General features: G+C 44.9%; 1 protein-coding gene across 1 annotated transcript; it reads left to right on the top strand.

Moving 5' to 3' along the window:
• Positions 1-1,009: 1,009 nt before the first annotated feature.
• LOC131259511 (protein kinase shaggy-like) lies at positions 1,010-20,353 on the top strand. The gene is made up of 9 exons (XM_058261016.1): positions 1,010-2,144; positions 8,936-9,126; positions 11,053-11,136; positions 12,578-12,631; positions 14,473-14,583; positions 14,792-15,029; positions 15,119-15,312; positions 18,483-18,669; positions 18,732-20,353. The coding sequence occupies exons 1-9, from the start codon at positions 1,010-1,012 to the stop codon at positions 19,064-19,066; spliced, it is 2,529 nt and encodes an 842-aa protein (XP_058116999.1). The 3' UTR covers positions 19,067-20,353.
• The last annotated feature ends 6,323 nt before the right edge of the window (positions 20,354-26,676 follow it).

Raw genomic sequence — 26,676 nt, 5'->3', positions numbered from 1 at the left:
AGTGGTTAGGTTGCAGCGGTCTCTTGCAGAAGACGGCGCCACCGAAAACGTGTCTTCAACCGCGAATGTAGGCGCTCAGTTTGTCGCTCGACATCGGGTTGTTGTTTGTAGCAGTAGTCATAAATGGAACTGTCAAAAGTGCCGACGTTAGCGGGTTTTTCGGTTGACCAGCAGGAGGTTAACACCACTCCGCCGCCTTACCACTCTGAACCCTTGGCGCTCATCGGGATTTCCCAGTGCTCTGCGGTGGGACTTTTAAAGGTGTCAGTGGCATTTTATGAACGCCATTTTGCCAGTGTAGGAGTTTGCTTGTTTGCTAAACAAATTTCAAAGAAAACAACAAGTGTTTTGCGAGAACCACAAAAAACCTACGAGAAAATATGTAGGAAAAGCCACAAGTCTGCGAAGGCATTATAATTGCTCGGCTACTAAGTGAAAATTAGGTCTTGTTTTTGACAGGATCAGAACTTTTATGAACTATGTTGACCAATTCTGGGTAATTTTTAAATATTTCTGGTCAATTCGATGAACTTAGACAAACTTTTGGAATGTAGTCCTCATTTTGAAGCAAAAGACTTATTGAAACCTGCGTTAATGTATCTCGTTTGCAAGAAATGGAGTTTAATAATTAAGGATTGAAATCGCTCTAGCCCATTGTTCCTACTTGCGTGTTCAAGAACTTCCCAAAGAGTGTTTCGTTCGCATCGTCCGCAACAAGGTCGCTCTGTCGTGTTTCCGAGCGCTTACCACTGCATTCTCTTCCAACAGTTTGCGTCGTTGAACGTCGTACAAAAACTCAGTGCAATAGCTTTAACCAAGTAATAAGTGATAGCTTCCCAAGCAGTACGAAGAGTGTCCGCAGTGTTACGGGAAAAGCAGTGCATTTCCGCCCAAGATGGCCACAACGGTGGCAGTGCCCGAGCTGGAGCTCCCGGGAGTGACGGTGACGACGGCCAGCGGGTGCGAGGCTACAACGGGAGCGACGATCGGCGGTGGCAACACCGTGGGGATGCCTCTAACGCTGCCGGTGGTTTTCCGGCGGCGCATGGAAAATCTCAAGCACAACAGTGAGTGCGAGAACGATGACCAGCGCCACAACCAGACGCTGCCCTCGTTCGTGGACAGCAAAATCGCCGCCTCCGACTCGGGCGTGTTCCTTTCGATGCAGGACATCGATCGCGAGCTGCCTGGCAGTGCGAGTGGCAGTGTCACCGGAACGGGTCGGCTGCTCTCGACCGGAGGCGGCAACCCAGGCTCGGCAGGGGTACGCACGAAGGAGCGTGTCGGGGCAGCGGGAGGAGGTGGTCTTCAGCACAAAGTGCTGGCACAGCGCGCGCATAGTGGTGGTGGTGCACAGGGAGCTGATAACGACGACGTAGATAACGAGCACGACGACGAGGAGGAGGAGGTGGAGGAAGAGCAGGATGAGGAAGAGGTGGGCATCACGCTGCGTCTGACGAAGAAGAAGCCTCAGTCCGAGCTGCGGCTGATGAAGGATCGTACCTGCCAGAGTCTGCCGGACGTGAACAGTCCGCGACCGAGAGCACTGCCAAAGGTAGTGACCGCCTGTGATAGCACCGACACGGATGGCTTTGTCGAGGACGACCTCGACGAAGAGCCCGCGACGGTACCCGTCTCCGCAGTGAACCGCCGCCCCGCCGGGGGCCAGACCGCCCGCGTGAGACCCAGTGATACCGGTGGCACGACGATGCAGCTTCCACCGAAGGTAGAGGTGGAGGTCGAGAAGGAGGAGCAAGCGCAAACCCAGCAGCCGAAGCAACAGAGGACCAACGCCGACGAGCCAACGGCGGTGACAGTGCCTAGTAATCCCCTGGTGGCCCCTCAGCTGCCAGCGCCACCCGCCTCCGATCCGAACGTCCTGCAGGTGTTTGCCATCGATCCGAAGCTGATCAACAAGTACGACGGGCTGGAGCAGACGCTGTACTACATCGACGAGAACGGCAGCCCCAAGATACGGGAGAAGTACGGCCTGCAGCGCCAGCTGGCCGAGGAGAAGCGCCAGCGGAAGCAGCAGAAGAAACTCGAGCGAGCGGCCAAATATGGCGGTTCGCTCGATGGTGAACCGACGGTGCAGTGTTCCTGCTTCAGCTTTAGTCGGCTGTCGAGGAAGCTCAAGGAGATGTGTAAGTGTTTTGTCCCCCCAAATTAACTACGGTCCGTGTGATGGAAATCGTCTAGAATTCGAATTACCAACGTTAAATCGGAGGATAACCTCTTCTGAGACAATTTGTCGCCCATTACGAGAATCGGTAACAGGCTTTGGTATATCAAGGTCTTGGTTGGTTCCCATGCGTTCCTCTGCTATTTCTGTGCGTCGCTAGTCGGAAACAAGTTGGGAATGAGTTAAGTCACACCACACCCCGCGATAAGGAACAAACATGTGTGTCGATTAAAGCCGGAATCAAACGCGGGAACAAAGCAGGTGGCAACTAACAAACCGAAGGTGTAACATAAGCCCGATAAGCCCATTGTCCTTGTCAGTGATTGAGGAGTGCTTTCTTTTGAGACTTTGTGACAAGCCTTGCGCCAGCCTTACTCCCATCGGCACCAGGAAACAGCTTCTTTCACCCATTATCACGAAGCGCCTCTGTTTGACCAGATTGGAGTGATAATTTTCTACACCTACTTAAGTCCTTGCGAGATAAACTTCGGTCAGTGTATTGTCAATCTACCGCAGTTTGCACTCGGGCCTATGCTATTGCAGTACAAGGAACTCTTGTTTTGTACTCTGGGATCAAATGTGACACTGCAAGGCCTAGCCCGAACCGTCTACTGCGGAGCGTTTAAATTTACATCTTGACACTTGAAGTCGCGGTCGTTTTAATGAGCTGTTAAAAGTATTTCCAATTTGAACTTGTACGCCCACAACCCGTGTCCGCGCCATTAAAAGTTTTCAAACCGCCGACATTTATTGGCTTTTGGTCGATTTGATTTAAGTTACGCGTTGGCCACTCGAGGATCCATTGCCTCGTTTGAAAAGTAATGAGTTTGTAATGAAAAAACACCTCACCCCCGGTGACGTCAAACTGAACGAAGATAGCTCATTAATGACAGGCAGACGTGCCGATGGAGGTGGGGGGCTTTACGTTCACATCGCTCTTACGATCGATTGGTTGCATTTTTAAAGTACAAACATTTCCGGTTACATTGCTTCTCGTCGATTTCTTCAGTCGTCATCGGGTGATGGTAGAAATTCGTCTACGTAAAGCGGATTTTTATGACGCAAAATAGTTACACCCGACGACTTGTTGGAGAGCGGACATAAATATACGCCATTTACATTCTTGCCCGTATGTCCGCTTAATGACTCGATTTGGTTCTTAAAGTTATTTGAATGCTGATTTTTACCAACAAACTATATAGGAGTTTTATAGGCCCATACAAATAGCTTACCGAGCATTCCAGGCCATTTGGAATGTTGTTTTCGATTGATTGATGAATGAGTCCAAAGAACCCTGTAGACAAGGATTACCAATTCTTGACTATTGTTTCCGTTTTTTAAGCTTCTTTCAAGCGCCATCCTACCGCGGCCCTCTTTCCCTTCATATGAGCCAGTGCATTCCTCCCTGCAAAATAGCCCGGCATCATCGTCAAGACCTTGAAAGTGAGGCACTGAAATGGAACCGCTGCAAAAACCCGTCTAGCTCTCCTCCGCACAGAAACTACAGCCGAGCGGCTAGTCGCCGCCACCACCAGCACCTTCACCAATGAACCGAAACCGTTCGGACCACATATGAACGTGTGCAGCCGCGTGTACCGTCTACCTTCTCCGCCACTTCGTCTGTCTACCTGTCTGTGTTGGTTTAGAACCTGCTAGGTTAAGTTCACGTCCCATGGCGAAGGGGTACTAACTGGCTAGGTATGCCGTTGTAGTAGCACCTGTCCGACGGCACGAAGGAAGGAGCATGGAGGTGCTAGTTCGTCTGTTCACGACTAAGCTGGCCAGACAGAAGTTCCGAAAAGGAAGTAGCCAGCCGCCGCCATCGTCGCCGAGGGCTGCTCATATGTGAGGTGTATGTTTGCGTGTTGCGAATGGTGGTTGCATACATCGATCTCCACTCATCAACAAGCACTTCCGTGAAGGTAGGATGCGGATACTTTAAACCCTTCCCATGTCAGCAGCCTCCTTTAACCGGTACCGTGTTCTGGCTTTGCTCTGCTATTATTGCGTGGTGACACCGTCCCCACCCTCTCTCTCGTTCGCTCGCTTCCGGGAGCGCCGTGTACTGCAGACTTTTTGGTCGTGAGCAACGTGGAACCAGCTCTTCCGGCAATAGAAAAGGTCATACGCGGCTAAACCGGTGTGCTTAGGAATGTCCGTCAAGGGACGGTAATCCCGGGCTGACGGATGTGACAGAGGCAAGGTGCGTGTGGTTAGTTGCTTGATTTGCTTATTGCGCACCGGTAAACATCTCTCCCCACGGCAAGCCAAGAGCTGCAGCTATTGCGTCGTACAGCAGATCCGATGCGTAGGACAGCGGTAAGATTCTACGTATCAGAATTGCTATTTGTACACGATAACACAGGCCACCAAATTCGAGAGAAGAAACGGTGGTGGTTCATCTCGAAGCAAACACTTTCGAGATTGCCTCTCAACAGCTCTCGTTTGTTTGCATCGCCAAACTCCTCCTCGTCACGCTGGGGTTGGTCTATCTCCGCATAGGTCAAGCACACGGTGCTCTGACGTCCTCCCTGGCATCGGGTAGATTATCGGGACGCTGTATGATGATTATTTCCGGCTGTCGCTACGGAACGCGACGGGAGAGCGATTCGATGGGTTTGAACGAAGGAAGGAGTTTACGAAAAACGCACCCAAGTGGTCCAAGTGCGGGCAACCGAGCAAACAAACAAACAAACAAATCGAGTTACGCTCGTGACTTACGACTGTCATTTGCGCCGTCGAGAGGTGGCGGTCGGGTTTCGACACGGGGCGAGGAGCGAGATTGCTAACGTGAATGATAAACTTCCACCCCCGGGGGGAGAGAAAACTTTTCCGCAAAGCGAACAAATTAATTCCGACTAAAATAGGGTTGTGCTCCAGTTCGTAGTTTCGCGTTCAGCATGGCAAAGTTTTCAAAACTGCCCTCGAGAACTGCGCGATTTGGTGGAGCCGTAGCCGTTTGCAAACACAAATTATCTTCACCTAAGCGAGTGACTTTACCGTTTTTCCCCGGTTCATTGGTGCAAGTTGATTGTTCAGCGGGAGTGAATTAAACTTGTGGCAGTTATGTGCCACCAGGGGGACAACCCGGCAAATCATCATCATCGCAACAGGTTGCGTAGGTAGTCCCTTGCCTATGAATGAACCCCTGTGTGAGGCGCTGAAGTCAAGTCGGTCCTAATTTGCTTCGCAAGCTGCGGTGATTTCTGCATAGCGGCACTAGTTTCTTATCTCTCGAAATGGTGGCCACTGAAAAGCAAAACAAACATTTATTGCCTTGCGAGATGGAGTAGCGAAAACTCCATCCGACGCAGTATTAATTTTGGAGGCTCGTCATTATCGTATCAATTCCATGCCGAGCCCGGCCTAATCCCCGCAACTCGCCGTTCACTGGGTCGCACTCTTATCAGTCGCACAGTTTGCGATGGTGGTGCGATTTTCGGCTGGCAACAGAAACCAATAATCTGCGGGCTCCAACACAATCGGGGTGTCTATCGCCAGTGGGAGCAAAAAGGCATGGGAAAATTCCCACCACACAAAAAAGGTGTCCCCCACACGCCATTTTGTGATGGCTACTTTTTGTTGTTGTTGTTGTTGTTCGTGAACTTAATCAGGACAGACGGAGGACATAATTCATCATTGCATCCGTGTTGTTGTTTTCGTTTCGGAAGCGCGCGAGACCTATGGCTGGACGCTGTGCCCCATGAAAGGGAAATGAAAGACACAGACACAGACGACAGAGGTGCCCTTCCCGAATTAATCGTATGTTCCAGAATTGATAGTCACGCTTGCAAACACGCAAACCGAAGTTGTCGTTATATGTAGATGTTTTTTGTTCTAACAAAAATATGGTCCCTCTCGAGTCAGTCGAGTGGTCATCCTTTAGAGGTGAAAACCTACTGTTTACTATTTACAGAACTGGCCAAGAACAAACAGTCGGCGGGTGGTTGCCGTTGCACGTTGCGCTTCGATGAACCACACTCCTCTCCTCCCCACCCGCCGCTGGCCTGGCGGGAGGGCCATGTGGGCAATAATGTGTTGGCCTCACCAGATCCTCGACCAGAGATAACCCCGACGGCGATAAGCCGGCCGGGAGAAGGATTTGTTTGTGGGTTTATTGAAGCATCCTGATAAACCTGCACTGGCCAATGTGTCTGCTGTGTCTCTGTGTGTGTGGAGTAGAAGGCTAGCCCGCAAGCCAATAACATTTGGAGGATAATTGGCCAGTCGTATGCTACCCTTCGGGGGGCGTTCAGAACAAACAAGCGTGCGGCCATATAGCGCATGTGCCTAGAACTTGTACATTGGCATTGCAATAACGAATGCACGAATTTCAATGTGTCTGTTGTCTACCATGACTGTTGTCTTTTTGTTTCTAATACTCATTGCGAGGATTGGTTATATTTTCTGCCTGAGTTGTGCCATCTGTGATAGGGTCGGATAGGTTCCAGACGGTTCGGACGGTCTAGAAGCTTCCAGAACATCTGCGGCATTTTGCTCGACGGTAGATTGTAATAGATACACACATAGTTCACACCTCTATCGAACAATCAGCTACATTGAATTATCATCTATCGTCACAAGAAAGGCCAGGTACATCAAAACTGTACTTGACGTATTTTCAATTTTTATTACAAACAGTAATGGTCTATCTAAGTAATCTCCAGACTTGGTGTCCATCGTCAAAGACGAGATGAGGTTCATTGCTCAAGATATCCGTGCAATATAGCGCAGTTTTCAATCGTTTGCCGAAATGTATGCGAATATACCGACACAGACAGACAGACGGGCAACTTGTGATAAGTTCAGCGCGAAATTGACTATCTTATCATCCAGCCAGCCCAGTACCCGGAGGTCATAACAGATTGACAACCGTCAGATTGCATTACAGTAAAAGTGTGTAGGTGGGCTAATTGCGTAATGAGATACTGATTGGACATTACAGCCACCATCGATATCGAACCGGCGGCATCCCAGACCGGTACCTAATCTCCGGGGCGCGCGAGTTCGTCAAATAATAGGTCGTTTTGTAATTGTTCTGTCCACCGTACATTGTTAGTCCACCGGAGCCGGTATGAACTGGGTTATCTCCCCGTGCGCATCTATCTTCCACCGTTATTTGGCGATTGTATTGTTTCGCTGGATGCATTCTTAAATGAGATCCGTTTATCGCCAAACGTCAAACTTCTCCGGCGTCTGACGTGCGACCACGAGGATCCTTTCGTCAATGGGGTCGTAAATCGATGAACTCCGGTTGGCTCCTCCTCGATAAAGCAATCAACCGCGTGACGCGCGCAATAGGGGTATAATTTATTTATTGCAAACCAGTTATTAGAATCCAACCGAAACGCAAAATTGGGTCGATCATTATCTTCAACAGCGCGGTTGATGCTCAGTGTTTGACAGACAGCAACTAGCTGCTAAAGAACTTCGGTATCTTTAAAATTATGTCAAACCGTGGTAATTGGAAATTATCAATGGCGATGGTAGATTGAACCGGTTTCACCGGGATCCAACTTGTGATGGTGTTGTTTAGAATCAATGGTTGAATTGGTTAAATTAAACAAGTTATGAAGTTGTTTTTAAAGGAAATTTAACTTTCTAAAAATAGAAAAGGGTGATAGGAAATGTTTAGAAAAATCACGCAACTACAACAAACCATTTGTAGAAATTAAAACTACGCAAGATGGCAGAATTGCGTGCCCCTCGTCACACGTTACTCGTGGTTCCGCATCGTGATTGATTGTTTTAATCGGTCCGTGTTCTTACGCTAGAGCTAGAATTATGATAAAAGGGCCCAATCGGTTGAGTATTGACTTTTCCGCCCTTTTAGAATTTCCAACGACACAAAGGCCTTTCCCCCCATCCTCACTCTCGGAAAGGGGAAATCTACCCACCCGGGGGCGGTACGATCGCATGTTCGTTCGTATGGGTAAATTATTCAACGTCGGGCCAGAATCGACTCCAGCAAAGCGGACAAGTCAGGCGAGAGAACTACGCGTGTGTGGTAGCTGAAGCGTTTGCGTCACCAATGAACAATTAATGCCTGTTTCTGGCTTTTTCCGTTCCCCTCCACTCAGACACTTGAAGTCGATCGATAAGTTGAGAAAAACTCCGGCCCGGTACTTTTTAATGATTTTTCTGAATGCATAGTTGGAGTGTTAAAAAATATTTCGTCTGCACGTTTTTGTTTTCAAACCTTACGTTTCTTGTTGTCCGTTTCATATCTGTATGATCGATTCGATTTTGATTCCTGCTTTTAATGTTAAACTTTTCTTACCAAAAGTTCTCGTGTTTATCGATCCAAAATGAGACCCTAAAGACATAGGGTAACGTTAGTTGCAAATGTGGGTTCATTTTTTGCAAACACAAGAAAAAAAAGCCCACTTCTTCAGTCTAGCGCCGAACCACTCCCAGCAGTTCACGTCTACTTAGCCGTCAAGGGCAGAGCATTTGACGTTTTTACGTTCGCCTTTAATTGGAGTATTAACCGAGGAACTGGGCATGGGAAATAGTTCACCATCGTTTAGCAATGTGGGTGGAAGGCGGAAACACCTACTCCTCCAACGTTGGCCGTCATATCCTCGTGATAGTTTTCCGTCGTGCGGCCGGATGCCGACCCTTTCCTCCACTAAATAACTGCGAGTCTCTTTCCTCCTCTGACCTTGGGCTGCCTACTGATCCTACCGTTCGCTGGATCATATTACTAACCGTATTTGCATCTCTTCTCTTCCCCTTTTCCCTATCCCCCAGGTAAGGATGGCTCCAAAGTGACGACGGTTGTAGCAACACCCGGACAAGGCCCAGACAGACCGCAGGAAGTATCATACACAGATACTAAGATAATTGGCAATGGAAGCTTCGGTGTCGTCTTCCAGGCGAAACTCTGTGATACGGGCGAGCTAGTCGCCATCAAGAAGGTGTTACAGGACAAACGATTTAAGGTAAGTGTGTTCGGGGCGTATGGGGAGGGGAGGGTACGGGGATGTGTAATCCTCCAAGGTAGGACGGCCGAGAGGGAAGCTTAGTTCAGCACGTTTTAGGACATGCCGGGGATGAGGAGAGTGGTGGATGCCCACCGCTTTGCTAATCAACAGTCAGCACCAACGCCGCAGGAAGACCGGGCGTTGCTAATATGGCCATCGTTAGGATGCTATTAGTAGCGAAGGGAGTAGAACGATGGCATGAATTCAATTATGCAACCGCGAGCCAACATATCCTACACCCCCGGCACAATGTCGGGATGCAGTTGCGATCACAAAGGGGAGGGAAAATTTAAATAAAGTATGTTTTTTCCCCAACCTATGGACGGTTGCACCGAAGGCAAATGAAAGAAGTGCAAATCGGTGGACCATTTAACATTGATGAAGTTCATTAGAAATGTGTTCGTTCTTTTTTTTTTTGCTCTACGATTATTTTGTTATGTCTACCGTTCATACCGACACATTTTCAACATCGTTACCTGCTGTGCATTCAGTGCTGGAGGCTAGTTTCGCAGCAGTGATATATGATGCAACCGCTGACAGGAGAATCGTGCTTCCACCGTTCGAACAGATTCAAAAACACTCCCATCCGATAGCACGCGCTGCAAGTTAGCAGAGGTTTGCAAATTAAATACCCACGCGTTGGGCAGGAAGCTTTTCGCCATTGTAACTCAGCACACTCAGCGCTGAGTGTGTTGAGAATCGCACCGTCAGAAATGATAATTTCGATTAATCGCTATAGACAAAATACGATTTAATTTTTAAATAAAAACATTCATTCAAATTCATCGTTACATCGTAAACAACATCGGCTGCGATGAGTCAACGAAAACCCCAAGCATCATCCCGGCACAAAGAAGAAGTTAATTTACCTTAACGCGCCGCCGCAATCAGGTCAAGCAATTCACGTGGGACGATCCTCCATCGCCCGAATCCGGATTGGAGTGGATTGTATCGGATTTTACGGCAAATCTTTAAATTCATCATAAATTACGACTCATTCGCATGTGAGTGACGATGGTTATTATTTTTTTTTATTTTATTTTGTTTGTACGATGACGATGTAAATTAGTCCGTCACGGGAGAGACAAGCACAAATCCCACTTTCAAATTAGCGTATCGTTAAAAGATCTTATGAAAGGCACCAATTTTCATATTGAATGTATTCTTCAAAAACGTCCTAGAATGAATTCGTTTCCGCCAGTAGTGACAGGCTAAATTAACTCCTGCCTTTTTTCTCGACACATCTGTTCCATTTTCCCCCACGCCTACACCCGAGAAGCGGATCGATACATCAAGGGAACGATATGTGGGTGCGTGTTGTGAAACACAGTTAGAGACGTATCCTCGTTGGAAAAGTCCACCAAAATTCCAAACGTTTCGATGTTGGACCGGCTTTTGTGCGTGCCGTGGTGACGCTCGCCGAAAGTCATTCCGCCAAATTCAAATGTATTGTAAAATATCGCCCGGTCGGAAGATGAAGATATGGTAAAATGATTGGCCCGCTCTTGGCGTTGCGACATATACAACGTTCGCTTTCCGCCCGCTTGTCATGCTTTTAGCCTACAGCCCGACGAGCTAAACACTAGAACCGAACAGAACTAGAATTATTGATCCAAATAAAAGGGAAAAGCTCTCTTTGCACGCGAGCAGCGTACGTTCGAGCGCTTTATCGACCATCATCCAGCGGGGACCTTAATTATTTAACGTAATTTATTTTTAGTTTTCCCATTTTTGTTTTTTTTTCGTTTCCGTCTACAGTATATCGGCCGAGAGGAAAAGGAATGGGTGGGAGACATATTTCGTTTACCTCGTTGTGAAAACGGCCCGCGCTGGCTGCTCATTACTAATCCTTTCGTTTTGTTTCTTGTTTCGCTCCCATTCCAGAACCGTGAACTACAGATCATGCGACGACTAGAACACTGTAACATCGTTAAGCTAAAGTACTTCTTCTACTCCAGTGGCGAAAAGGTAGGTTTCGGCAGTGTGTAATCCGTACCGCCAGGGCGCTGAAGAATGAGCCCCCTCCCCGGCTAGTGTAGTATTTATCGCCTTTTCCACGCACCCAAAGTTCGGGAAAACAGCGCCGGAAAAGGGTGTGAGGGTGTGAAGGAAAGGTGATAAGCTTTTTATTCTTCTCATCGTGTTAGAACTTGTGCTGGTTAGCGCGTTATCCTTACGTCGGGTCGTGCAACGAGTCCTGGGTTGCTTGTGTCATTAATTAGGAACAAAATGAAAAAAAAAAAAAAACTACTTTCTCACTATTTTGTCTTGGTAGTACACTCCGTTGGTTCACGAAACAACACTAGAGGAGTTCAAAAAGCGCTCGGTTTGATTCGTAGCTCGCTCGCTAGTTCGCAGGTTGGTTGAACTTTCGAGCACACCAATTGCGCTGGGAAGCAAAAAGGCGCATGTCGTTTGTTTTGTTCGTCGCGTGTTGTCCTTCCGGGCGACGATTGTATTTTTTCCCATGATTTTCCACCATGTTCTGGCGTCAAATGCAACAGAATCGTGCGCGCAACACTATATACACCGTGTTCCGGTTGGATTTTTCTACACTAGTTGGTTCCGCCCTAGTTACGACGAGATCCCCCCATTGTTTTATGTGTGTAGTGTCGTCGAGTTTTCTATCCTCATCATCATTTCTAGTTGTAGCATTTCTGGAAAACACCAGACATGTTCGTTTGGTGGAGGGAGTGTAATTAAAGGATAAAATCCGTATATCTTTCTTTTATTCCAAAGTCTGCTCAGAGCTGATATTTATTCTACGAGTATTCCTTTCCTTACAACATTTCCAATATTACCAGAAAAGCCCGTTTTTCTGCTTTTTGTCAGTTGGTTCTCTCTATGGCTATCTCTTATTGTTTTCGTTTATAGAGCTACTCTTATTGTTTCCGTTCGTAAAGCTCTACCATGATGAAATTATCTGTTTTGTAATCCATTTTTTCGTTATTTGCGTTCATGACCATATATTGCATAGTTTCTTTGTTTGTAAGTCAATCTCATCTATCAATTTTATAAAAAAAAAATAATAGAACTAAGTTCTATATTAATTGTCTCTCTTTTCTTTTCTGTTCCGACCTATTTTTCTAACATAAAAAAACTACCATCCTACCAACAAACCAACCAACCAACCAACCAACAAACCAACCAATATCATCCAACCAACCAACCAAACCAACAAACCAACGAATCAACAAAACCAATCGATGGGGGAAAAATAAATGATTTAAAAACCAACCGCCCTCTTTCCCTTCAACCAACTTCTCGATGGGCTCACACAAAAACTTGCTCCTCAACCTGCGACATCTTCCTCCAAACGCTCCAACTTTCCCCCACAACTTCCCTCCCGCCACAAAACCAACCCACGCAACCATGTCCTGTTTCCATTCTTCACAACCCACACTCACAGCGAGATGATTTTCCGTTGGACATGGGACTGTTTGCCGGTGCCTTGCAGACGCAGGTAGAGATGGAACCGACATAAGAGCTGGTGACTGTGTGCCAACCCGCCCACAATCATGCACCCACACACACACACCTAACCACACGCACTGTGCAGGACGACCATGTCCTAGCCGCGCGCGGGGGTGTGCGAACTGCAACGAAATGCAGCTGCAGAGTGTTCTTGTTATGATTTGATTTCCCCGCTCCCAATATATGCCAATGTTGTAGCATTTGTTGGTCCTTTGTTTTTCATTTTTGTTTGGTTTTTTTTCTCTCTCCCTCTCTAATGCTCATAACATGTACCACCTTCCCTGCCTCCAGCCCCGGTTGGACCGTTTGTGATTAAACGAATCCTACCCGAGGCATTCGCTAGAATTTTGTATTTTTGTTGCGATCTAAGCTGAAAACACAGTTCTGGTTCTTCCCTCGCAACATGTAACCATGTTATCCTCTGCTCGGCTGAGTGTGTGCCCGCGCGTATTTGTGAGTTTGTGTGTGTGAGTGGTCCCTTAAACACCCCTTTGTATAGTTAGTTTGAATTTCTAAAACGCCACAGCCGTGTGTAAAGTAGCTTATATCGACTCGACATCAGAGAAATCGGTCACCGCCAATTGCTGTGAAATTATGCATTAGTCAAATAGCGTCCCTCTACGTTACCGTCCTCTAATAACTCATTCATGTAATGTCTTCATGTAATCGCTCTCGTCCACTGGATATTGGGTTTGTTTTGTCCTGTGTTTCCATACCTTGAACTATACCCACGTCATAAAGCGACCACCGTATGGTATGATATCCATTTAGGTTGAAAGCGTGTGCTTTCGTTCAGACGAGATACATACGATTGGTCCGTTGTTTGCGAAGTGAAAAACAATCACTGTTAAACATGTCCCTGTTTTGTTTGAGCATTGCTAAGTCGTTATGGTTTTTTTTATCAGAAGCGGTTGGGAGTAGTTCTTATAGTCAGGGTTTACTAGAATGAAAACAGTATCATTTTTCACCAACGCTGCGAAAAAGCGATTGGGCCGCCGTGTTAGTTTAAAGAAAAAATAAAAGGTTCTTGTGCTTTGCTCCACTACACAGCACTTAACTCATGCAAACGACGCTGAAGAACAACCCCGTCGTGTTTGCTCAGCTGCCCTACGACGTATCGAGGAGCAGTTTTTCCTCTTTCACACCACATCCATTCCCCCCCATCGGTACGAGCTGATCCACCACCACCCACGTTGTACAAACGTGATATCGTTTGCGTAGATGACCCAGACGTTTCCGATGGTTTGACTTGACATCAATCTATCGGCAAGCCAGCTTAAACTGGATATCATATATAAACGGCAGCTTTGTTCCCTCCAGAGAGATCCTCGAGCAACAGTTCGTAGTGCGCACCTGTCGTCGCCATCGCTTAGAATCCGTCCCCACCGTCTCATGTTGGTGTGTTCAGGTTCTTCATCGCTAATATTTTGGTCCGGTAGTCCGCCTCTGTGTGCACAGAGTAGTGTGTGTCGGCCTCGGAGTTTCATTGCAAAATGGCAAAACAGTTGCCCCTTAAGAATTGTGTGTCCCGAATTAATCCGCACCACATACATATGTCCTTACTTAACATGAGCTGTGTGTGCGTGTGTGCGCTTGAAGTGTGGTTTGTGCGTACATCTGATCGAAGTTTCTTTGCCTCGGTGTGGGCGACTATCGCAGGATGGAAACACTGTGTTGAGAGAAGAAAGTAAAAGCACAATAGTTTGCGCGCTACTAACCTTAAAGCTAACCTCCCGTCGACGATACAGTGATCATTTTCCACCCCTTGTGATGATGGATTGTACTAACTATTTGCTGTTTTCTTCTTCTCCCCTATTGCCTATTTTGCAGAAAGACGAAGTTTATCTGAACTTAGTGCTCGAATATATCCCAGAAACGGTTTACAAAGTCGCCCGTCACTATGCGAAGAACAAGCAAACGATACCTATCAACTTTATCCGAGTAAGTAGTAGCAGCCCGTTAGCCGGGAACGACACCGGCCATTAATATGAATGTGCGACCACTGACCTTTCTTTACTTTATTTCTTTCCATCATTTCGCCACACGTTCGTGTTTCTCCTTCCGGGAAATGTGCCATCACGCCAACCATCAACTGCGCCCCCACAATCGCCAATCGCCGTAAACATCGACGCACTTCGGGTGCCTGCAGCTTTACATGTATCAATTATTCAGAAGTCTCGCTTACATCCACTCGCTCGGCATCTGCCACCGTGACATCAAGCCACAGAACCTGCTGCTCAACCCGGAGACGGCCGTGCTGAAGCTGTGCGACTTCGGTAGCGCCAAGCAGCTGCTGGACGGGGAGCCGAACGTATCGTACATCTGCTCCCGGTACTACCGGGCACCGGAGCTGATATTCGGTGCCGTCAATTACACCACCAAGATCGGTATGGTTCGAGTTCTGCAACCGCGGGCTTCCTTCCGCGTGTCTCACCCGGTGGCTTCATCCTCTTTCTCTTTGCTTCGTTCATAACAGATGTCTGGAGCGCGGGTTGCGTGCTGGCGGAACTGCTGCTCGGTCAGCCCATCTTCCCGGGCGACTCCGGCGTCGATCAGCTGGTCGAAATCATCAAAGTTCTCGGCACGCCGACACGGGAACAGATCAAAGAGATGAATCCCAACTACACGGAGTTCAAATTCCCACAGATCAAAAGTCATCCATGGCAAAAGGTACGCCGCCGGGTTTGTTAAATTGAAACAGTGACCATCTCCTCTCCAGAACTGCATCGAACCACCAAACAACAACCGCAGCAGCAGTGCCTATTTGAACGCCTAAAATGACTACGCTTACCCTTTGTTCCCATTTTCGCTACTGGCCCGCTGCATAAGTTTTGAGGTCCTTTGTCGTTTTCTTCCTAAAAAAACACACACACACTGGCTCACAATCATACATTCGTTGTGAAAGTTGACGTGTTGCAGCTATTAACTTTCCCACCACCTTGCGCTTCCGACGCAATGAGTCCGGCAAATGTCCGAGAAGGGTAATCTTTGACTCCTTTCATCGTCAAAAGGACGACCACACTGGAGCAGCCAGGGCCCCCCTTGTGTGAAGCGTCCTTGTGCAGCTTCTTGTCCTTATGTCATTTCGCCGCATACACACACACACACACGCAAACAAACACTTCTAACAGTGTCGTCCTCTCCAACCAAGTGCCAGGAACTAAGCCGGAAAAGAGTCACTACGGCGAAATGATCGGCGGCTCCCACGCTTATTTATTGTTTGTGACCGTCTCATTTGTAATGAGTGCTCCATCTACATCTTCTCCACCAACAACCCCCCATCTCGCCTGCTCCCCTTCGTTCTGGCTTGAATCTTGAAATTAAGCAAATTCAACCGAGAAAAAAATGTTTACAGATATCATTTTCAGTACGATTCGCTTCGACTCATTTCAGTTAATGCTAGAGCGAATGTCTTTCCCTACCGCCACGACCGAGCACCAACGTATTAGAGTAAGAACTACGAAGAATTGTCCAAAAAAAAAACAACAAACAAACAAACAAACGAAAAAACTGCAAAACTGATCGAACTCACTCTACCGCCTCTAGCCTTCTACCGTTTACTCTACTTACGCTCAGTTTCGGCCTGACTAGCAGCATTAAACGATACCTACAGCCAAAAAACATCTCAAAACAACAGCAGCACTACAAAAACCACCACAACTGCACACTACACTAGAATAGTAGACTGATAGCAATAGAAGTGTACGCATTATTGTCACGAACTTATTTCCCTTCTTTGCGGATTGCTACACTAAGTTTGTTTTGGTTAGTTTTGCTCCATACGCATCTCTTTTTTAGTCTCATCACAAGTTTAGTAAAACAGACATTCTTTTTCAGATAGAAGTTTCAACAGTTCCAAACACCCTTTAACCATTCCATACAAAGCCATACGAAAATTTATTTTACCAACACAGCGGTTTTATCTGTGTGTTGTTTGCATTGTTTTTATTCTGTTGGCTCATTTGTGTGTTATAATTCTTGTCGGTTTGGGACGGTTTTTTGATTTTCTACGTCCTGTTAAGGAAGTTAACTATTTTTGTCTTCTTTGTTTATTGTCCTGTTTAATCAACTCTCTAACTAAGGCCAATCGAGATGACAATTTTCGTTAACATAACTCATTTTTTTATTTTTTGGCACAATTTGGTTTTCATTTTAAAATTGGTCCTCTTGTTTGGCCTATTATAATTGGACTATGTTGATTTAAACTGGTTTCACTTTGAGTTCTTTCATCGTGCTAAGATCAATTTAATTAATTTTATTTTGTATCTACTAATAAGTTAGACTAATAACGTTCAGCACCAACTTTCTTACACACCACACTCGACAAGTATACCATATACACACACACACACACATACGCACGCACTCACCATTTGTGCTGCCAAACAGTACTAAAATGCCGTTTTTGGGGCTTTGGAATTGATAGAACCGAATAAAGCCTAGTTCTCTTCTTCGTTTGGTGTGATGAGTTCAAAACTGCTACGAGCGTTTACGCGTTACCTGAAGGCACCTAATGTGTGTGTTTGCAATGAGAGCCTATTTTCATCACGACAGAAAGCAGAAAACGAGAAACCCCAGCCGCGTATGGAACTGCACTTCTTCCTCGTTTGCTCGTGTTTCTTCGCTTCCCGTCGTGTGTTGTATGCATGATCGATCGCACAAAAAATCATCCGCCGCCACCACCTCTTCCCAATGCGTGTGGGAGAGGGTTTCGTTTCTTCTCATTTCGTTTATCCGATCACGGCGTATCACATCACCTACAACATGGTCAACCCACAGCCACTAAGAACTATCACACGGCTACAACTAGGAGAAACGCACTTCTAGCTTAAACTAAACAACTACTCAACATCAGAGCTAAGATGGAAAAGAAGGTCGCCGTGGACATTTTTATGTCTTAATACCTCAGACGAGAAAAAATAGCATTGAAAACGAAAGATGAAATAGTAACAACAGATAATATCAATTTTTTATCGTCTTGAAACATTCCTTGTATTCTCAACATTGTAATTTTACTCTTTGCCCTCTTGCTCACGGCCAAGCGATGAGTCGAATCGAATCGTGCTCCACAATTTTCTATCTCTTGAAAAACAAAGTTGAATTTAAGACAAGCTCAATTAATCGCTCCTTCATCAACTCAGTTGCTTCCTTATCCACTCAGTTGTTTCGTTTTTCATTTATCAGCTTATCTTTATTTAGTTTTCGACGTAATTTTTTCGTTTACCCGTTAATTTCTATGAAACAACAGTTTTATTTAAAGCTTTCAACACATTTTATTTAATCCTTGCAAAAGAGTTTATGATTTCTATACAAATTGGAGTTTCAGCTTCGGCTTCCCAACTTCAGCTTAAAATTTAATACATTCACACGTCTGTTTGTGTGTGTGTCGGCGTGTGTGTGTGATTTCAAGTTTGTTTCTTCCTCCACTCTTTGGCTTCTTGTTTGACTCTTTTGATCCTAGCCCCCCAACCCCCTTCCCCATTGCCCTGCTCCTCTAATCTAACGTTTTTTAACAACGAACTGCCTTTTGTAGTCTTTGATTGTATTTTGTTCGAGATTGTGCTGTTGGTTTTTCACTTTCTTCACTACCACCCGCGTCGTGTTTTCGTGGCGTACCACCCTGTTGTTTCGTTGACTACCGTCGTTTTTCCCTTCTCTAATGTACTACACGCCCTCCTCCCCCTCCTCATCCTTCTGATCTGTCCACTGCCCAGTAGTGTTTTGCCTAATGTCTGTGTCCGTCCAGGCTCACGGGGGGCGAGAAGGGTGGCGCCAGACCGTACGAACGAGTCCTAAGACAGTTGTTTTTACAACCTTTTCTTGCTTTTCCATTGGATCAGGTGTTCCGGACACGCACCCCACCGGATGCGATCGCACTGGTTTCCCGGCTGCTGGAGTACACGCCGGGCACCCGAATCACCCCGATGCAGGCCTGCGCCCATCCGTTCTTCAACGAGCTCCGGGAGGGCAGCAAGACCCTGCCGAACGGTCGCGAGTTTCCACCGCTGTTCAACTTCACAGAGCAAGGTAGGTGCCCGAGAGTGCCCGAGCAGCAGAGATGGACAGTGCTTATCATTCCCCCTTTGCAGAGCTTGCCATTCAGCCGAGCCTGAACCTCATCCTGAGGCCAAGAAACCCGAACGATCTGGCGTCCAAGGCGTCGTCGAGCGGCTCGATGGAGGGTGGCAGTGGCAGCGGTAACGGTGGCGGAGCCAGTGCGTCCGGCAGCGGCGTCGGTGGCGGTGGCCCGAACAGCAGCAGCAACAGCGGTGCCGGTGGCAGTAGCAATAATGATCCGATCAACCTGCCGCAGCAATCGTGCGGCGGTGCGTCCGGTGGTGTCGGCCCGGACGACATGACGACGGCGACCGGGGGCGACGGCAGCTCCTGCCAACCGTCCGCGGCCACCTCCTCGATGGGTTAGCTTTAATTGTGTATCTAAAACAAAACAAACAAAATTCTATGTATGAAGCCCTAGCAAAGGAAAGGAAGGAAAGGAAAATAACACACCCGCAATCACCACACACAAAACCACAGCTAAAGAGGGAGAGAGAGAGAAAGAAAGAGTGGAAGAGAAAAAGGCAGAAGACGGTCGTGCGTTAAGCATGCGACGGGCATAAAGATCATGAAGTGTGGAAATTAATGTTAAAAATATATATATATAAATATAAATTAATATATATATATATTTATATATAAAATTTATATCTAGCAGCCACTTTCGCTGTTGAACAACAAAATTACGTGAACACAGCTATGCATCAACAATATTGGGGGTGGGCGCAACACAACATAGACTAGTGCAGCAGTAAATAGATCCATGTATGTGTATGTGTGCCTGTGTGTCTGGGTGTGTGTGTGTGTGTGTGCGTGTGTGGGTGGGTGGGTGTTTGTTCGTGCGAGGCAGCAGGCACGTAAGTTGAATGTTAAGATATTTCAAAAACATCTATTGGAGGTGTGAATTTTAATTATTATTTAAAAAAGTAAAAGCGCCGTAAAATTTGTGTTTGTTTTTTTTTCTTCTTTTGTTGTGTGTCAGGGAAAGGCAACGAAATGCTGGACGAAATAGGTTTAGTCGTTTGTTCATTTTAGGGGGTTTTCGTTTGTTTTTTTAAATACTCTTTTTACGGTCAACCTATCCCCACTGTTCGGAAAGCGTGTTGTTTTCTTCCTCTCTCCCTCTGCCGGTACCATGTTTGGCAGTAGAATGCCCACAAGCCGAAGAGCCGGGCAGTTGTTCATGCTGCAAAAGCTTGACGCAAACTGAAAAACCAGCATGTCAGCACATTTTAATTGTGCGACCGAGAGGTATAATGTTGAGGAACGGTTATAACGTCAACCAATAGAATCAGGTCTCTTTTGTTTTACCGGAAGTAAGCGAAATCCCACGAAGAAAGATAGAGCAACACCTAGAAAAAGATGCACATATAAAATCCGCATGCACACACACACACATGTGCACATTCTCTCATACACACGCATACTTCACCATTGTTTAACTGCTAAAAGAAAAGAAAAGATTTGCCGGGAAAGCGAAGCATAAGAAAAACGACCCGGTTTAATAAAACCCGGAATAACGAGTAGTGTATAGATGGGCACACATTCTCTAATTTCCTTTTTTTTTTGTTGTTGTTCTGTGACCATGATGTCGAAACTAATGCATATAATCGGTAGATAATAAAAACACACCCCCTCTTTCTAAACCACCTTCTCCAACACCCCATTTTTTTTCTTCTAAACAAATTTCCCCTTTGTCAGTCTTTGCGCTACTAATACTAGCAAGAAAGCCACCCCAAAACTCACCACAAACAACCAATCAGGAGGCAGACTTGAAGCAGGACAGATAGGAAGAGAAAGGTACTGTAGATGAATTATTTTAATTATGATAATAATGATGATGACGCCGATGACGATGATAATTATGATGAAGTTTAGGTAAACAAATCGCCCGCCTCTCGTTAGGTGAGTGCAATACGACCATGTCGTAGCGTTTATGGTAATGTGTTGGCTTCGTTTGCCCGCAACTAAGGGATGTTCCACACACATCCTTCGGACCCTTTCATCGTCTTGCTAAACTCTGACGTACACGCAATGTATCGATTCCCAGCGAACTCGATTTGTTGCGTCCTCCTCCGTGCGGAGTGTGGTAGAGCTGTGCGGAGTGATCATAGTGGACTGTTAAAGGAAGAAAATGAGAGAACCCGTCGGAAAAGCGATTTTCAAATGGTACGCCCGTGAGCTAATAGGAAAGTGAAGAGCATATGTAGTTAAAAAAGATGAAACAGCAAATACATCCAAATCATACAGAAACACACACTTATATTTATGTCCTATTGATGCGTGCTTCGAATGGGTAAAGATTGGTTTCTAGAACGCATGCATTGATCTTGTGTTACCAACCAAGTTGTCATTGGTCTTAAGACCCATGCGGGAACGTGCTCCGCTCCTAGGGAGAGGAAATAAAATCGCGCGGATTAAAAAAAAACTTTTTCTCTAAGGAGCATCCATCTGCCTTCCTTTGTCTCCCTTTCTGCTCCGCTTCAACCAATCTTTGTTCGGCACGGTCGATAGGAGGGATTAGTGGTTTCCAGGCGTGATGATCACACCAAAACTCTGCACCATATTGTAATGCTACCTTGTAGACACCGTAGATTTCAACGTTAAACAGGCGTCTTTAAGGTTCGGTAGAGGTTTTTACGATGAGAATGGACATTACAAGGTTGCCAAACCAACCTGGCAACCTTTGGCAACAGAACCGGTGTGTGTGTTAAAGGCAATCTGAGCTGTCCTTCTTGTTTCCACCATTGGTCGGGTTTCGGTGTTTGGGAATCGAAAATTAAATGAGCACAGGGCCGGCCCACATATTTTGCAGTAAGACTTATCGAGTTTTCCCCCACGGCCGGAGGTGGTAGCAGAGAAGAGAGTTTTATTCGTTCAGCTAAGGGTTCGAATGCGACCACTGTATAAAGAGAGTATATACTATATAAAAAGCAACATCTTTTGCGACACCGTAGATAACTGATTAGACCCATATCTGCAATGGCCGTATGTGGATCTCACGTACTGCTAGCGGAGAGGTACACCTACACGTGCGTACGTGCCACGACGGGGTGGGCCGGAGGTTAGATTTGAAGTAGTATCCTGCGTCCCCTTATTTCGGACCTCTGTATACCACGATCGTTGTACACCGGCACCCTTGCGACCTGGTCAAATACCCGGTGTTACCCTGGTGTCCGGGGGCCCGCGGGGGAAAAGTGTGCTGTGTACTTTCGATGAATATCAATTCTCGTTGTTGTTACAAAGAAAGCAAAAGAAAATAAAACGAAAATGTGGTTTGCCTGGTAGTGTGTTTTTTTTTTTATTATCATTATTATTAATTATAGCGGCATGTAGAAATGAGAGTAAACATAGAAACCAAACCTATGGCATGAGGTGAACAAAGTTTTGACAGGCGCATCGGGGAATGAAGGCAATGATAAATTCCTTCACGTTCTAGAAAACCATAAATCGCCCGGTCCACTGAGGGGAAGGTTATTAAAGGCTAGGGAAAAACAGAGTGTACTGGTTAACGGGCAAATAACGTAGCGAAAGTAGGCGAAGCATAAGAAAGAAGAAAAAAACTAAACTCGTAGGATATAACGATATAACAGTTTGTCTGTCTGCATAAGAGATGGTAGTGGGAGGAGGAAACACACACAGTATATGATTAATCAAATGATAAATTATTTTAAACGAAAGAAAACATACAAAAAAAGCAAGCAAACACAGAGAAAAGAAGACGATTAGAATAAATGCTAGAAGGGTAGCACCGTAAGTCGTATGAGTAAAGTCTTTGTAGCATATACATATAAATATATATATAAATATATAAATAAATAATAATAAAAGGAATATATACATAATACACAAATAAGTAATTTAAATTTAATTCACGGGCCGCAGACAGTGCATCGTGGAACGAGTGGAAAATGGGAAAGAAGATGAACCACAGAAGCATCTCCATGAAAGGCAGGAAAAGTACTACCAGGAAAGAATGTCGAATGAAACCGAAATTTTAGAAGAAAACTGAAACAGTGAGGCATGCATAACCTACACACAGTAATCAAAAAATAACGACTGACGTCTGAGGATGCCTCCAAATTGGAGCAAAGTACTGTTGGTGTGAACACAACCGATGCCTAGCCACACCACATCTTATGCAATGGGGTCGTACTTAAAGCACCCAAAATTCTACCATTTCATACGTCTATCGTTCGGAGGCTGAGAGTTTCCCGGGGAAAACGGTGAACGGTGTAATATCCCAATCCCACAGCCATCGTCGCCCGACACGTGGTCCACAGCCAAAAATGAAAACAGAAAGTAAAAAGTCATCCGAGTCGAAGCGCTTGGCCAATGGAAGTATGGACAGTACAGGAAAAAAAAGGATGAAGCTGGTGGCAGATTTAAGGAGCAGCATTGTTTCCGATGTAGTGAATGAGTAGAGCTGCATACTTTTGTTGTATGACGTATTTTAGGCAGTTCTAAATTTACGGAAACCTACCACATACATCATAATAGTGCAAGTCAAAATGAAAGGAGAGAGTGGTGAAATTAAGGAGAGAGAAAAAAAACACAAAAAAAAAGAAATAAAATAAAATTCAGCTATAGCATTTCATTGATACTCGTAGGGAGAAATAACAGTAAGACGTTCCAGGAGGGAAAGGTCACAAAACAAATAACATTGAAAAAGAGGGAAATGTTCCAAAAATGGTAGAATAATTTACCCGCTCACACTTAATTCCACACACACAAGAAAGCACCCGATTATTATGAGAAACAAATACATTTAACATTGCATAGTGGAAGGCAAGGAAAAGGAAAAAAAATAAATACTTCACGTTCGTTATTCGTAACCTACCAAACGACTACAACACAACACATTTGAACACTGGAAAACACCAATGATTGCAACAGCAAACTCGAGCAAAGAGGATAGATCCGAAAATCTAAAATCACGCAGATGAGCAAGAAAAATTAATCATGCACCTGGTAAACCCACATGCTGCTAACAAACATGGCCGTAGTTTTGAGTAACGCATCAGAATTAGGTATCTAACACTCACTTCCTCTCTCTTTCTCTAACCTCCTCTTTCTCTCTCCCTCTATCTCTGTTGCGAAGTAAAACACGAAAAAACGGTAGCCGTTCAGTAAAGGTAACAAGTATAAGTGCATTGTTAGGAAGCAAATGTTAAAATAAAAGTGACAAAACAGAAGGCAAGGACGAATGTAAGTAAACTACTGTAACGACACAAATATTATAATTATTACAAAACATACAAAAAAAGGCAAAACATAGTAACATAAACACGTGCGTGTCTGCGCTCGAGAAAATGTGTTCGAAGGCATACACAAAAGGCACACACGGAACGAGCAAAATTTAAATTATACGGAAGAAAAAAGTAATTGTTTTTGTTTCACAAAATACTCCAATGTGTACGCGTTTATTTTATTTTTTGTTTTTCGATTGTTATTTCTGTCTAGTGTATTTATGTTGTTTTTTTCTTATAGGAAAAACGCTATGTAGTGCGAATTTGTATTTGTTAGTTGCATGTACGGTTCCAAGTGAAGAAAATCTTGAGAAACTCGTGTTTATATATTTTTATTATTTTATTATTATTTTGTATCTTTGGCAGCATTCCGATGACAATTTTCCTCTTAAGTTTCACGGAATGTACTTCTTTTAAAAGTTGTAAAATAAATCAAATATCGAACCGCTTTTAAATATCGACGAACAAAGAACCAACTTCCTCCCGCATTTATGAAACGCAGGGGTGGGGAAACGATAATGAAAAAGTAAAAATATAAGTGGATCGGTCGTCGAAGATAGGAGAAACAAAATAGAATTCCAACCAAAACTCACCAACAGCATACAGTTCTACACAACTCCCTTCAGTGGTGTGTGTATGTACGTCCCCGGTGGAGGAGTGCACGATAGCGCAGTAGCGAGGAAAACGGACGTCCTGTATCATAATCATATCCAATCTCCTCCAATTGGGCGAATGTGAAGAAGCTTGGTATGCTTCTAAAAAATCAAATTAAAATATAAAACACTTTCATTTTGGTAGTAAAAAGCAACAACAACAAAATTCGAACACTGTTCAAAAGTAGCTCGACGCTTAAAACCTTAAAAAACATAAACTGAAGAAAGGAAACTCAAAACCAACTCGTGGACAGGGCGTCGAAAGCCATTTTATTGATCGCTGCATGCTAGTGATAACAAAAATAATGCACACGCACCGTTAATCAGGCAGGAAAACATAAACGGCTTCACAACATGGCGCAGATGGAAACTGAGGCGTCAGAAACGACGATGCCGACGTGGCAAAGCTCTCCAGCCGCGCAAAGTTTGCTGTCGATTTGGTTTCCACATTTCACAATGAATTGGAAAATAAAAGAAACACCATGGAGGTAAAAAGATAAGTAGAATTAACGGTAAAATAGTTGTAAAACTCTCCCACCTCCACGGAGTTGAGGAAGGGTGTGAAGAATTAAAACCTTAAAATAACATAGAAAACGAAACAATACAATCACAAATCGTAAAAGTCCATAGACATGCTTAAACACACTGGCAAAAGGGTCATAGAAAAGAAGCAAAGAAAATTACAACCGGAAAAGAAGCCAAATAGAAAAGAGCTCCTCTCTGTTTTCCTCCACGGGAAACTCGCGATGCGATAACCGGTGCCGGTGCATCACCGTTAGTCGTTTTAACGGATCTAGAAGGCTTCGTTTTCAATCGATCAAACCAATTCCTCCAATTGAAAAAAAAAAAACAAACGACTTTACAACCCACACATATACTCTCTCTCACTCTCGTTCTCCAATGCAAAAGGAATAAATAGAAGAAGAAGAAAAAAAACCAATGGAAACTGCAGTTCAAACTCAATAGCTAAAAACAAATGTTTTCTCTTTAGCGGATTTTCCAACCGAGCCAAATGGTGGAAATGGGCGTGCGGTGGAAGAGTACGTACAACTTTGGGTTTATCCTTTTTCCGCGCCGTTCCCGGTTGTTCGGTTCGGGAACTGCGTGGCCATTTTGCGAATTTTACCGATAGTAGGCACAGGCAAGTAGGCGATGAAACACGTTTCGCTTCAACTTGTTGTTACTTTCTTACTCCCGCTAGCATAGGGGGGACTCTCTCACCGGCTCCCGATCGGCTACTGCGTGCGAGTGGTTCGCCGGGTTTCTCCTTGATCGTATTTTGTAGGAACATTACGTTGATTAAAGGAAACACAAAAACAAAAGATCATAGACAAGACAAGGACCAGAAGATATTAACGAAAAATCAATACAACTGAAGATTTAAAAAAAAAACAATTGAAACAAAAACGATTGATATTGTAGTTTACAGAAAAATGTCTCTATATTTCCTTTTACGTTTTGCTGTAGTTAACAAACTGAGCAAATGAAGGTTTTTGTAGTAATATCAGATCAGACGGTCTGTGCTGTGTTGGAACGATTTTATTTACTTTCTATTTCTTCGTTTTGTAATGTGCTCGCTGGGAGCGCATTCACGATGAACATTATCATTTTCAGAAAGAATGCAAACCCCTTTCTGGTTACATATATTTACCTCTCGTATAAGTACATGATTCGAGTTAGTCAAATGAGAAAGTAAAGAATGATAGAAGGAAACTAAAATTGTATTTTAGTACGCTATTCCGAATACAGTATGCAAAACTGGGCGAAGTGTTTGTGGAATTTAAAACATGCAGTGTGGAAGTGCAATCGCAAAAAAAGTGTTTTTGAACGGCATTCGTTGTCTGATAAACTTGTGTGAAGATCATAAAGAACAAACTGCATTATGTTCTTCAGAATGGAAATTTCTTAAAGTTAAACCAACGGAAAACCAATTACTCGTCAAAGTTTGGCTCGAGCATGCGGAAATCGAAAACTTACAAAGCAACAACAAAAGATGCGGAAAAACGGAAGCGAATCAGTTTTGTAAAAACATGTATGTTTGTTATAGCTTATAGTGATGATGATGATGATAAAGG

This window comes from Anopheles coustani, chromosome 3 (genome assembly GCF_943734705.1).
Source record: "Anopheles coustani chromosome 3, idAnoCousDA_361_x.2, whole genome shotgun sequence".
Classification (NCBI taxonomy): domain Eukaryota; kingdom Metazoa; phylum Arthropoda; class Insecta; order Diptera; family Culicidae; genus Anopheles; species Anopheles coustani.
Note: the sequence above shows the minus strand (reverse complement) of the source record. Positions and strands in the feature narration are given on the sequence as shown.

What these genes read in the sequence shown, in the direction of transcription:
- LOC131259511 (XM_058261016.1), top strand. Translation starts at nt 1,010, where the DNA reads ATGCCTCTAACGCTGCCGGTGGTTTTCCGGCGGCGCATGGAAAATCTC. An exon ending in TACAGGACAAACGATTTAAG is followed by an intron (nt 9,127 to 11,052) that starts GTAAGTGTGTTC and finishes CTCCCATTCCAG; the next exon opens with AACCGTGAACTACAGATCAT. An exon ending in CAATTACACCACCAAGATCG is followed by an intron (nt 15,030 to 15,118) that starts GTATGGTTCGAG and finishes CGTTCATAACAG; the next exon opens with ATGTCTGGAGCGCGGGTTGC.